Source organism: Pristis pectinata, chromosome 2, assembly GCF_009764475.1.
Source record: "Pristis pectinata isolate sPriPec2 chromosome 2, sPriPec2.1.pri, whole genome shotgun sequence".
NCBI lineage: Eukaryota > Metazoa > Chordata > Chondrichthyes > Rhinopristiformes > Pristidae > Pristis > Pristis pectinata.
This window is the reverse complement of record NC_067406.1, coordinates 142,707,105-142,721,327: the sequence shown is the minus strand read 5'-3', so window position 1 is coordinate 142,721,327 and position 14,223 is coordinate 142,707,105. Positions and strand designations below refer to the sequence as shown.

Sequence of the window (14,223 nt, the reverse complement as noted above, 5' to 3'; positions counted from 1 at the left end):
CCAGAAATCGCTCGTTCAACATACTCTGCAGACGCTGCACTCAATGGGCCCTGCACCCCATACTAAATGCAGAGAAACAGGCCATTCAGCCCAACAGATCCATGCCCATAGTAGCTTTCAGTGACTTGTGCACTGCTGCATAAATGCAGGACCCACTGCTGTATCAACCTTGTGTTCCACTGGCATGCAGTGCCTCTTTCATGCACCCTGTACTAATGCAATGCTGTACATACTGAATGCTTGGTATGAACTAGATTGGGTGCAGGTACCAATCAGGTAATGAGACAGGATTAACAGTTTGCCCACCCAAGCAAGCCATGTGCACTGTTAAACAGCAACAGAGCCCCAAGAGCCACAATGCGCAGGAACATAAGAAGCTGCAGAGAGTAGTGGACTCAGCCCAGTACATCACGGGCACATCCGTTGATAGTATCTACAGGAGGTGCTGCCTCAAGAAGGCAACATCTATCATCAAAAATCTCCACCATCTGGGCCGTGCCATCTTCTCGCAGCTCCCATCGGGCAGGAGGTACAGAAGCCTGAAGTCCCCTCACCACCAGGTTCAGGAACAGCTACTTCCCTTCAGTTCTTGAACCAACCAGCAAAACCCTAATCACTACCTCAGCATAGCAACACTATGACCGCGTTGCACTACAATGGACTTTGTTTTTTTTTGTTCTAGTTGTGTTCTTTCTTGTAAAAATTGTGTATAATTTATGTTTAATTTAGATTTTTCTCTTGACTGTTGTGTTTCTGATGCTATGTGCCTGTGATGCTGCCGCAAGTAAGTTTTCCATTGCACCTGTGCACACATGGACTTGTGCATCTGACAATAAACTTGACTTTGCCCAAACCTGCTCTTGGTACATCAGGGCAGGGATGAGGGCTGGGAAGAAACTAATCAGAAATATTTCACAGCAGAAAACACTTCCATCTAAAGAGATGCTGATTCAAACTAATCCAATCAGCAACTCCCTGCAGCTTCTCTACGTACCAGAAGCTTGACGAGAACTTACCTTTCTCTTGAATTCCTTGATCATTATGTCCGGCAGGAATCCCCGAGCATAACGAGTTCAGGTAGAGTTCTATATAGCGATGCTCTGCGTCAGAGAGAATCAGAAACCAACAGCTGCAGTAAATGAACCCAGTGGTTAAAAAGCATTGTGGCTGGGCTACATCTAGCGTGGCTAAGTCGATGAAGCATGCCATCTGACTCAAATTCCACCATAACCGATGACTTAACACTCCCTCCCTCGACAACCCCTACTCCCATCTCCCTCCAAAATTAAATCAAAAGACTGAAATAAAAAAATCTACGGCTGTTTTCAGCAATCATAGCATTAAATGTAGAAGATAACAATTAAAGGGTTTTTGTGAATTGTCGTACTAAAACCCCTACTGGAAATATAGGGACAATCAAAGCCTACCCATTCTGAAGGCAAGTTCAATAACATGCTAGGAGGTAGAGGCTTGGAACTAACTCCCATCAAAAACAGCAGGAATCAATTCATTTATTTGAAATAAGATGAACTTTTGCAGGATGAGGACAGAGAGACAAGGCAGAATTGGGATACAGATGGGTTCCAGTCGGTGGGACACTGTGCACAACTTCTCACATCTTTCCTCTGAAGAGAGGTTTTTCTTACCAGATTGAGGGGAATGTGTATAAATTTTCTAGTTTGAGATGAATGAGAAGTGATCCCTGAAACACAAGACAGGATTGAGAGGAGATGTACAACTAGAAGGTGATCTCAAGGGTGATCTCAAGTGGTGGCTCATGTAGGCCAGAAATAAGAAAGGTCTACACTCAGTGTTGAATCTTCTGAATTCTCTACTCGAGGGCAATGGATGCCCAGTTGTTGAGTATGTTCAAGGTTGAGACTGATAGATTGTTGGGAACCTAAAGAACCGTGGGGATTGGATTGGGCCGGAGAGGGGGGCAGAGCAAAGGATCACTCACGATCTTATAGATGGTGAAGTAGACTGAAGGGGCTGAATGGCCTACTCCTGTTCCTAGTATTTGCTCTTGTATAACAGTAACTAGATGCTAGGAGTAGCTTACTGAAGCACAGAATGGTTACAGCATGGAAGGCGGCCATTCAATCCATCTAGACCCGTTCTAGGTCAGAGCAACCCACCTAGTCCCATCCAACTGTCCCGTCCACAAAGCTCTGCAAACTCTTTCTGTTCCGACAGTTACCCAGCTTGCTTCTGAACGTTACAGTTGAATCCACTACCCCCCAGGAACTGTCTTCTAGACACTGAACACTCGTTGTGCAGAATTATTTTTCCTCACTCTCATTTTGGTTCTCTTGCCAATCACCTTCATTGATCACATCCCTTGGAGCTTGACTCCTCTGCCGAGGGAAACAGTTTCTGTCTTTCTCTTCACCTACATGATTTTAAATTCTCTATCAGATCTTCTCTTAATCTCTGTTCCAAGAAGAACAGTCTCAAACTTCTCCGCCAGCCATTTCAATTCCACTTCCTATTCCCATACCGACATGTCTGTCCACAGCCTCTTCCACTGTCAGGTCACACAAATTCGGGGAACACCTCATCCTTTCCCTGGGCAGTCTCCACCCTGGCAGCACGAACATCGAATTCTCAAACTTCTGTAACTGCTCCCCATCTGTGCTTTTTCCACTTTCTCTCTCTCTCCCGATCCCACAGCCCCATCACCTCATCTTTCCCCTCCCTTGCCCTCTCCATTTGCCACACACCCCTCCCACTGGTTCCCCTCCCCACCTCCCTCCCTTTATTCCACGCTTCACCATCCTCTCCTATCAGATTCCATCAGCTTCAGCCCTTTGCAACTTCCACCTATCAACTCCCAGCTTCTGACGTCATTCCCACCCCCATCTGCCTATCACCCCCTCACCTGGATTCACCTATCACCCACCAGCTCTTGCTCCACCCCTTCCTTCACCTCTTTATACTGGGATATCTCCCCTCCTTCTCTCCAGTCCAGATGAAGGGTCCTGACCCAAAACATCGACCGTCCATTTCCCTCCACAGATGCTGCCTGAGCTGCTGAGTTCCTCCAGGTCAAAAGGAAATCCTTTACAAGTGTGTGTCTGGTCTGCTGGACTGATGGGGTCTATAAGGAATCTCCTGTTGACCTGGGATCCCTGGATTTTCTCTGCATTTTTAACAGAATGGGAGATTGGAGGTGGTAGACAAGGAAATGTCTAATCACAATGGTCTGACCACCTTGGTATGGCATAGGGCTGATAGACTAGTCAATATTTAAAGGAGGTGTTTTGATGTATTTGGGCTCTGATAAAGAACAAAGGAAACCTCCATCAGAAGGAAATAGATCGGCAAAAGGAGCAGAGGAGGAGGAGAACTCATTTTTTGAAGCGCGGTGAGCTGCTGTGATCTGGAACATAATGCCTGAAAGGCAGTTGAAGTAGATTCAAAGGGAACTTTCAAAAGAGAACTGGAAATATTCTTGCTGTGGAAATGTTATCAGGGTTGCAGGGGAAGATCAGAGATGAACCAATGAACACGTTCAACGAATTGGCACTTGGACGATGGGCTGAATGGCTGTGTTGTAGATGTGCTGTCAATAAACACATGGAATAAACGGTCTACACTTGAGGCAGTCCATTTCAGACTTGCAAGATGGAGTAAAGTTCTTACGCATGTGCGATTTGTCTTTCGTCATAGCAGCAACAGCATCTTCGTGTGTGGCAAAATGTACGTCTGCTTCCCCAGTGGCTTTTCCGTCAGGCCCGTACTCCACAATAATCCGCACAGGCTTCAAAGGCTGGAAGAACTAGAACAGAAACGCGTTTCACAGCAACACCTCCCAAGAGACTTGGCATAAGTCGTCTCACACACACACAATTGAAAAGATGGCTTTCAGCTTATCGTGCATTAAAAATATTACAGCACATAAAACTAGTACTGCTGCAGCCTTTCTCTGCAGTAAAGTCGGCAGCTTTCTCCAGTGTTTGCAATCTGCCACTGACTTCACCACACTATACACTGCCATCATTCAAACCATCCGCGCAAAAATATAAGATGCCTTAATGTTGGAAGCAGCAACTAATGTGGTGTTTATTTAACTTCCACAATAGATCAGCTTTTCAACCTTACTACGAATCAGTTGCTTTTCAACTGGTGCCACACTTGTCTCTAAGTTAGTTCGTTGGTTTGAGTCCCACTTGAGGCCCTAGAACAGGCTGACGTGCCGGTATAGTACTGAGGGAGTGCTGCGCTGTTGGAGGGGCAGTACTGTGGGGCCACTTTCAAATGTGACACTGGGTTCCCCTTCTATTCTCTCACGTGGTTGTAAAAGGCACCATGGAAGTATTCAAAGATGATCAATGATCAAAAGATGATTAGGGACGACACGGTAGTGTAGCGGTTAGCGCAACACTATTACAGCGCCAGCTATCGGGGTTCGATTCCCGTCGCTGTCTGTAAAGAGTTTGTACATTCTCCCGTGTCTGCATGGGTTTCCTCCGGGTGCTCCGGTTTCCTGCCACATGCTAAAAAAGACGTATGGGTAGGTTAATATGGGTTTAAAACGGGCGGCGCAGACTCGTTGGGCCGGAAGGGCCTGTTACCACGCTGTAAATAAAATTTTTTTTAAAAATTGCTTTTCACAAACCATTGCTTTGATTTTCTGAAGAACCAAGTCCACATACATCTCTCTGTTACTTGCACCGCGGTAGTGGATGACTGGTGACTTAATGGCAGGTGTATGGGTGCAGAGCAACCCTGGGTAATTAGTGTGTAGCCGAAGGTGACCTGATCCACATCTCGTAAGGGAAGGATGCAGCTGTGGCAGGAGATAAATGGGCAGGGGTATGTGGGATGGTTAGGACTTAAAGACACAAAAATGCAAATGTCTCAGTGTGCAAGAGATAGTTGATGAGCTTAAAATGGCTTCAATGGTGTCCATAATTGATATCTGTGTGACAAATTGCTGGTGGCATTCACATGATACAGGCAGCAGTCCGTGTTAAGTGTATAATACATGTGCTGGGTTGTACTGGTAGTTTTCTAAGTTAATTTGAGATAACAGCTTGCAGATCTGCACCTGACGTACACATTGAATATTTATGGTGCGACAAGCGTTACAGACAGTTCACTTGTTTTAAAATATGAACAAGGCAAACACTTACTTTAACAACATCCTGTCCATTGACTCGAAATGGGAGGCCCCTCATATGTACATTGTGTACATCAGATCTTTGAATACAGTGATTAGATTCCAAATCATTTTTTGGCAGTTGCACTATTAACGAAAAAAAAGAAATCACAGCTTTGAGAAGAAACAGTACAAGTTGTTCCTTATCATTAAAAGATCCAATATTTTTGGCCGTGCACTATGAAAATACCAATCACGTCCTATGCACCATATTTAAGGCAGGCACAGTGGTACCACAACAGGCAAGTCTTCATGTATTGTTACGATCACACACATTAGATCTGTAGAGAGCAGCTTGCAAGGAGTCGCATTTGAATCTCATGCAAAATATCACAGATGTAGGAACTGTTTAGAGACCCAGTTTATAAAGTAAATCAACAAGTGAAAACCAGGCTTGTATTTAAAACAAGTCAGAAGAACAAACTTAGGACTAGTAGTGCATTCAACCCCTGTAAACTGTCCACCATTTCGTAAGGTCTGAGCTACTCCGTCTTAGTTCCAATTACTTTTGTTGATTTCATGTTTAACAGCTTTGTCTGACAAATAGAAACACAGGTAATAGAATATAGATTTTTTTAAAAAAAATTAAAATATTTCAGTGTTAATTCACCAACATCATTGCTTCCTCAATAACAATCAAGTCTCTACTGACTGATCAAATCACACACAGGATTTTAAAGGTCTTAAAAATATGATGAACAGATGCCACGGAGTCTCGTCAGAACTGCAATTCAGACAACCCTGCAGATGACAGGAATGGTAAGTGCTTTGTGAATGGTAAGTTTGCAGAATAAACAGCTGCCACAACAGCACATTTGTCTTTCATTCCAGTTAAGCCAACAAGGTGCTTACTGTTCTGAACTCTTCCATCTCTCTCCATCATATCACCATTGGTACTGCAATTGTTCACCACCGTACAGCTCTCATTGTCAGTTACAATTTCCTGTGTGGTGGGACAGTGAGGCGTTTTCTTCGAGGGGCGGATGTACAAACGAAGATCACTCTTGGTGCTTCGGAATATTTCAATGTATCTGGCAAAAAAAAACCACAAGGTCAGTGCCATTTGCTGGACAGTTATTTTCTTGTTTGATGCCATCCTTGGTAGTAAATTGATGATTGTGTGCCCTTGACACGCCTTCCACAGACTGGGAACAAAAATAGCTTGCTACTATGGAACAGCAGGGAGAATTGGGGAAACGGGCTATGGAGATATTAAAGGCAGAATTTGTGGAGGAGAACACTTTCAAAATAGTTAATGAAATTCTAGGTTTTATTTCAAGAGATAGAAAATATTAAAGCCCAACAGATAATGATGCACTTATATAGACTTAATAAGGCCTCAAATGAGTTCAGTACTGGGCTCCACGTGACAGGAAAAATAATGAGACAGACAAGAGTCAAGAAGCTGCCTGGTTTGAAATACAAAGGAAAAACATGAAAAAAAATCCAGATTACCAGTGACTACCTAGAACTCACAGCAGAACAATTGCTCAAACAAGTCTGTGCTGACATTTCTGGTCCACACAAGCCACTACCCAATCTCCTACATCACACCCAACTTGTATACCTTAGTGTTTCTTTCTCTCCTGTACACTTAACTAAATATATCGATGCTATCTGTCTGAACCACTGACACATTACTCAGAAGTCAGAAAGAAGACTCCCCTGCATTCTTTCTAGGTGTATAACTACCTTCTCAGCCGGTTTTGGAGTATCCAAGGTGTAAATATTATCTTTCTGTCTAGGCTATCAAAATTATAACGAGACTTCCAGAGAAAAGAGCCCCAGCTTGCTCAGCTTTTCCTGATATCAGTACTATTAATACTAAAGAGAAGCCAGGTTTGATGAACGAAGAAAAAGGGACCTGAAGCCTCGCAAGGTTCCTTGTCGACGTGACAGGGACTGGTCAGGTGTCGTCTACGTATCCTAATCCCCAGACTCAAGATTGGGAAAGGGTCTGCCAGAATATTGGGGAACAAGAGCAGAAAGTGCTGGAAATGCTCAGCAGGTCAGGCCTCATCTGTGGGAAGAGAAACAGAATCAATGTTTCAGGTCGGAGCCCCTGTGTTAGAACTGGGGAGCAACTCCCCCTCCGGTTTGCCACCGTTACTGACTCTAGCTAGCTCGACAGCCTTTGTGTACTCTGTGTACACTTACAGAAGCAAAACAAACAGCACCTATCTCTTCACTACGCACATTTCAGCCTTCAGAACTCAATATTGTGTTGAACAATTTCAGATATTTTCTGACTGCAGCCACTGATAATTCAGTTCTCATTTCTACCCAACTTTGGTTCCTTTACTCGACTCATTGACGCTGCCTTTCCCTTTTGCCCTTGAATCTTTCCCTGCCTTTCACCTCATCACATTCTCCCCTCTCTGCTTTCCTCACCTCTGTACTTGCTTTGAATGTTGATTACAATTCCTTGCAGAATTTCTCTGTCATGCTAAGAGATAGTCAAACCGTTTCTCTTGTTACCTACCCGACGTGCTGAGTGTTTCCAACATTTTCAGATTTTCAACTTCCAACATCCATGGCACAGAAACACAAGAGAAGGCCTTTCGGCCCTTCAAGCCTGTTCTGCCATTCTATTTAATACCACGTTCCTACTCTCTCTCCACACCCTAAGACTTCTTCTTGTATCTAGAAATCCCCCCCCATTCAGCATTTTAGTCTTCACTATCTTCCATAGTAAAGAGTTCCACAGTTCACCAGCCTCTGTGAAGACATTTCTTTGTATCTCTGTCCTAAATGTCTTATCCTACATTTAACCTTTCTACCTAAAGTTGACCAATCAGATTGCAGAGCCTGATCCTCCATTTTCTCATAATCCATACACTGACCAACATTATGCCCTAGTAATCTCATCAGACTAATTACCCAAACCAGCCACTTCCTAAACCAACTATTGGTATTGGTTTATTATTGTCACTTGTACCGAGGTATAGTGAAAAACCTGTCTTGCAAACCAATTGTACAGGTCAATTCATTACACAGTGTAGTTACATTGAGTTAGTACAGAGTGCATTGATGTAGTACAGGTAAAAGCAATAACAGTACAGAGTAAAGTGTCACAGCTACAGACAAAGTGCAGTGCAGTAAGGTGCCAGGTCACAACAAGGTAGATCGTGAGGTCAGAGTCCATCTTATTGTATAAGGGAACCGTTCAATAGTCTTATCGCAGTGGGGTAGAAGCTGTCCTTGAGCCTGGTGGTATGTGCCCTCAGGCTCCTGTATCTTCTACCCGATGTGAGAGGAGAGAAGAGAGAACGACCCGGATGGGTGGGGTCTTTGATTACGCTGGCTGCTTCACCAAGACAATGAGAGGTAAAGACAGAGTCCAGCACTTTAATTGTTAAGCCAGTACGTACCTAGATCCGATCATTTCCCTGTCTTTTGCCAAGGCTCGCTCTGCCATTTCCTGAGATGCAAACTGAACAAAAGCATCTCCGGTGTTTCTGCCACGGTGATCCCTGGTTATCGTCACACCATCTTCTACTATCTCCAAACCTGCAGTTAAATGATGTTCAGAAAAGAAAACAAGTTTCAACAACACTGGTGGTGCAACACAACAGCTGTTGCCAAAGAGATCACAACATCCTCCATTCCTTTGGCAACTCAGGATTGTAAGATCTCTCCTGTCTGCTGGTTGCAGGGGGGAATGAGAGTGAACTTCATCTCCTGGTGGAATCACACCCCACAACCCAATTCAACTCAGTTAGCAACGTATACCAAGGTGCACGGCACAGACCTTAAAAATGGCATGTTCCTGTAGGTGTATTTCTGGAGTTAAACTTAGACTGTGCCAGACCTTGTTGAAGGGAGCATTTGTGGGTGCTTCACACTTTTTCTGAAGTGCAATTAGAAACTGGTTGTCAACAACACAATGCCAAAACTAGACAACCGCTCCCCAGGATAAGCAGCAACATCAATTCAGTTGAAAGTACAGAGGGGCAATTAGAACGTCTCTGCCAGTGAAACTGTTTAAAAAACCATAATTAATAACCATAGCAACTTGTGTCTTCCTTCCACTTCTTCCATTCCCCCTCACAGGGAAAACCCACCTTACTTTACAACTTAAAGCTGTAACCACTTTTCCTCTGCTCCCACCAATCCCCAAAGTCTTTCAAGTTTTTCCAGAGGAAATAGGTGAGTCTAGGTGAGAGGGGGAAGGTAGGTGGGTGGGGGAGAAGGTAATAAACTGAGAGGTGACGGGTAGAAGAGGCAAAGGGCTGGGGGAGGAGGAATCCGGTGGGAGAGGGCAGTGGACCATGCAGTAAAGGATGGAGGAGGGGAGGGGAGGAGATGGGCAGGTCATCAAGGCGGGAGAAGGGAGCTACGGGAATGGGGCAAGACAAAGGGGTGGGGGGGGTGGGAGGGGTTACCGGAAGTTAGAGAAATCAATGTTGAGACCATCAAGTTGGAAACTCCCAAGGCAGAATATGTGGTGTTGTTCCTCCAACCTGTGTCTGGCCCCAACATGGCAGTAGAGGAGGCCATGGATAGACATGTCAGTATGGGAGTGGGATGTGGAATTGAAGTGGGTGGCCACCGGGAGATCCTGGCTGTTGCAGTGGACGAAGCGGTCACCCAACCTGCACCGGGTCTCACCGACGCTCAGGAGGCCGCACCGGATGCAATAAATGACACCCTCAGACTCACAGGGGAAGTGCTGCCTCACCTAACAGGATTGTCTGGCACCCTCATGGCAGTGAGGGAGGAGGTGTAGGGACAGGTGTAGCACTTGGTGCAGTTGCAGACATGTGCTGGGGGTGGGGGTGGTGGGAGGGGGGGGTGTGGTTATCAGTGGGGAGGGACGAGTGGACAAGGGAGCTGCGGAGAGCGCGGTCCCTTTGGAAAGCGGAGAGGGGGTGAGGGGAAGATGCACCTGGTGGTAGGATGCCATTGGAGGTGGCGGAGGTTGCAGAGAATGATGTGTTGGATATGGACGCTCGTGGGGTGGTAGGTGAGGACAAGGGGAACCCTGTCCCTGTTATGTTGGGGGAGGGGGTGAGGGCGGATGTGCAGGAAGTGGAGGAGATACGGGTAAGGGCAGCATTGACGGTGATGGAAGGGAAACTCCGGTTACTGAAAAAGGAGGACATCTCTGATGTCCTGGAGTGGAAAGCCTCATCCCGGGAACAGATGCAGCGGAGGTGGAGGAACCAGGAGAAGGGATGGCGTCCTTACACGTGACACGGTGGGAAGAGGAGCATTCAGAGTTATTCCGCCATGGAAAAAAAACGTTAGCCACTCTAACGTTGAACTTACCATCTGAAAGGGTGACAGGAGCTTCAATAGAAATTTTAAAAAGGCAATCGAATAGAAATAAGTGGAAAAATTTGTGAGGCTGTAGGGAAAGAAACTGGAGAGCCCGTTCAGAGGCCGGCCAGGAAAGAGCTGTGCCATGATCAGGACATCCGCCAGTGTTTCTAAACCAAGGAACAGAGAGACAACAGTGCATACAGGGTATCCACAAACCTGCAAAGAAATGAGTGATATCTTCTGTGGTGCAGCTAAACGGGAGGCCTCTCAGGCGCACGATGCTGCCATCCGTCAGCTCCTTATCACTGGAGTGGAGCCGCTTCAGAAGGAAGTCCACATCACTGTTGCTTAGTTCAAACACTAAGGCAATTGAGAGAAAAAGCTGAGTCAGTTAACCATTTCCCTTCTGCACACGAGCCTTCTCACAACCTTCACCCTGCCCCATCAGTAAACCTTTTTGTTCCTTTCTCAAGCCTAAATGCTACTCTGTTAATCACCACTGGGAGAACTCTCCACAGTCTCACTGCTGGGTATCAAACTTTCTCCTGAATCTGTTACTGCATTTATTAGTGCCTAGTTTGCATTTTGGTCTTAGTTCTGGACTACCCTACACAGAACATAGAACAGTTCAGCACAGGAACATGCCCAAAAAGTTGTGCCAAACTAATTAAGCTGACACCTAATCCCTTCTGCCTGCTTTCTAACAAATAGACCACAATCAGTGACGATAGGCAGCAATACCTCCGACACAATTATTTTCAACACTGGTGCCCCACAAGGCTGTGTCCTCAGCCCTCTACTCTACTCCCTATACACGCATGACTGTGTGGCCAGATTCTGCTCTAACTCCATCTACAAGTTTGCAGATGATACCACCGTTGTAGGCCGTATCTCAAACAGTGATGAGTCAGAGTACAGGAAGGAGATAAGAGAGCTTAGTGGAATGGTGTCATGACAACAACCTTTCCCTCAATGTCAGCAAAACAAAAGAGCTGGTCATTGACTTCAGGAAAGGGGGCGGTGTACATGCACCTGTGCACATCAATGGTGCTGAGGTCGAGAGGGTTGAGAGGTTCAAGTTCCTGGGAGTGAACATCACCAACAGCCTGTCCTGGTCAAATCACCTAGATGCCATGGCCAAGAAAGCTCACCAGCACCTCTGCTTCCTCAGGCGGCTAAAGAAATTTGGTTTGTCCCCTTTGACTCTCACCAACTTTTACCGATGCACCATAGAAAGCATCCTATCTGGATGTATCACGGCTTGGTACGGCAACTGCTCTGCCCAGGACTGCAAGAAACTGCTGAGAGTTGTGGACACAGCACAGCGCATCATGGAAACCAGCCTCCCCTCCTTGGACTCTTGTCTTTACCTCTCGTTGTCTTGGTGAAGCAGCCAGCATAATCAAAGACCTCACCCACCCGGGACATTCTCTCTTTTCTCCTCTTCCATTGGGTAGAACATACAGGAGCCTGAGGGCACGTACCACCAGACTTTAGGACAGCTTCTACCCCACTGTGATAAGACTATTGAATGGTTCCCTCATACAATGAAATCTACCTTGTTGTGACCTTGCACCTTATTGCACTGCACTTTCTCTGCAGCTGTGACACTTTACTCTGTACTGTTATTGTTTTTACATGTACTACATCAATGCACCCTGTACTAACTCAATGTAACTGCACTGTGTAATGAATTGACCTGTACTATCGGTGTGTAAGACAAGTTTTTCACTGTACCTCGGTACAAGTGACAATAATAAACCAATACCACATGGTCCATCTCCCTCCATTCTCTGCACATTCATGTGCCTATCTAAGAGGCTCTTAAACACCTCTATCATATCTGCCTCCACCACCGCCCATCAGTGCATTCCGAACACCCACCACTCTGTGTAAAATAAAAACTTGCCCCACACATCTCCTTTGAACTTTCCCCATCTAACCTTACATGGATAAATCTTTGCAATGCCTAGATGAATAAACACTGATCTTAATTTTAACAATACGACATATAGATCATCTCTCATCCTTCTCTCTTGTAGAGAAAAAGTCACAACTTGTTCACCCTTTCCTGGTGATTGTAATCTTTCAATGCTGCTGCCTTTTAGGAGCACTGGACTGCGTAATAATATAAAACCACCAATGTTGTCAGCAACTTAACAATGAATGATCAACTGTTTAAATGCAGACAATGCATTGGGCTCATTCTAAGCGATGTAATACCATAACATCATAAATATCATGTTCACTGACTTTATACAGCTATGAAGTAAACAGTTTGGTTTTTCACAGACATTTTCAGATTCATGGAATAATACACACAACAAACAGGCCATTCATCTCATCGACTCTCTGCTCACCCATATCACTGGATGTATCACCTACTCTAAGCCCCAGGGATACTAGCCTTTCATCCACTTCAATATTCCTTTAACAAACAACTATCTAACTCGCCTTGTCATGGAATTGCTGAACTCTGGTTTACAAAGGATTTCTCATCCTCTGCCAAGGGGAACATTTCCCCTTCACACATTGTCTCCCCACTTTTATTTCCCATTTGTTATAACGCAGCCAGTAAGTGCAAGCCCATGACAGCTTTCCTCTATATAGGACCTCAGATGCATTCACACTAGGCAAGATTCCCTTACCCAATCACAACCTAAGGGAAAGGAGAACAATGTTTATATTGGAAATCAGTGACTTCACAGTAGCTGCCAACACTACCATTGGACTGGCTGACAGTCCCAGTACAGTACTGGAGGAGAACTACACAGTACGAGGACATTAAACAAAGAGTCTCGACTGAGCTCTGGGGTGGAAGAGAAAGATTCCATATCCAAAATGAACAGGGGCGTCCTCTGTTCACCTTCCAATAGTTTTCCCTTAACCGTCGCCAGTAAAACAAAAATCACTTTCTCTAAAATCTGCAGTAGTTAAGGTGGAAGTACAGAAATCAGGTCTTCCTGTAGTTATCAGCCTCACTGGGTATTCGTTGCTTAAAAAACTTTTGCATGCGGTTCTTACTGAGCTTGACACCCCAGGTAAATGCACCACATAACAGGATATTATAGTCACATAGTCTTGTTATAAAGCAGAAGTCAGAAATGCAAGCACTGCATCTCCTCTTTCTCTCTCCTAAAGAGCAACCAGGACACTGTTTTGAAGGTCCACCAGCACCCTCCCATATCCCAGGGACCAGAACGCCAGTTGCCCAATTCCCCTGGACTGTAATAACAAATGCTGACAGAGTGTTCCTATAGATGTCCTGCTGCATGTACTACAATCCCACACAATGACCGCAACAGGGAGGAAACTCTCCAAACTATATAAAGGCTTTAAACTGTAGCACATAACAGGATACTATAGTCACACAGTCAGGACCATGTCACTAATTGGAGACATAGATTGAAGGTGACTGTCGAAGGACCAGATGGGATACGAGGGGAACACTGTATGATCCTCACCATCGAGGACATCTTCAAGAGGCAGTGCCTCAAGACGGCGGCGGCATCCATCACTAAGGACCGTCACCACCCAAGACATGCCCTCTTCTCGTTACTACCATCAGGGAGGAGGTACAGGAGCCTGAAGACCCACACTCAACGATTCAGGAACAGCTTCTTCCCCTCCGCCATCAGATTTCTGAGTGGTCCATGAACCCATGAACACTCCCTCATTATTCCTTTTTTCTGCAAAATTCATTTTTTAGTAATTTATAGATTTTTACATCTTGCACTGTACTGTGCCGCAAAACAGCAAATTTCACGTCACATGTCAGTGATAATAAACCTGAT

General features: G+C 45.2%; 1 protein-coding gene across 1 annotated transcript in view; it reads right to left on the bottom strand.

The window, feature by feature from the left end:
• grsf1 (G-rich RNA sequence binding factor 1) overlaps positions 1 to 14,223 on the bottom strand; it is a 31,507-nt gene that overhangs the window by 3,694 nt on the left and 13,590 nt on the right. The window contains exons 4-9 of the mRNA XM_052032395.1: positions 10,646 to 10,789; positions 8,536 to 8,674; positions 6,017 to 6,195; positions 5,139 to 5,251; positions 3,646 to 3,781; positions 1,017 to 1,100 (exon numbers count right to left, since the gene is read on the bottom strand). Coding sequence (XP_051888355.1) covers positions 1,017 to 1,100; positions 3,646 to 3,781; positions 5,139 to 5,251; positions 6,017 to 6,195; positions 8,536 to 8,674; positions 10,646 to 10,789 — 795 coding nt within the window. The remainder of the gene's footprint in view (positions 1 to 1,016; positions 1,101 to 3,645; positions 3,782 to 5,138; positions 5,252 to 6,016; positions 6,196 to 8,535; positions 8,675 to 10,645; positions 10,790 to 14,223) is intronic.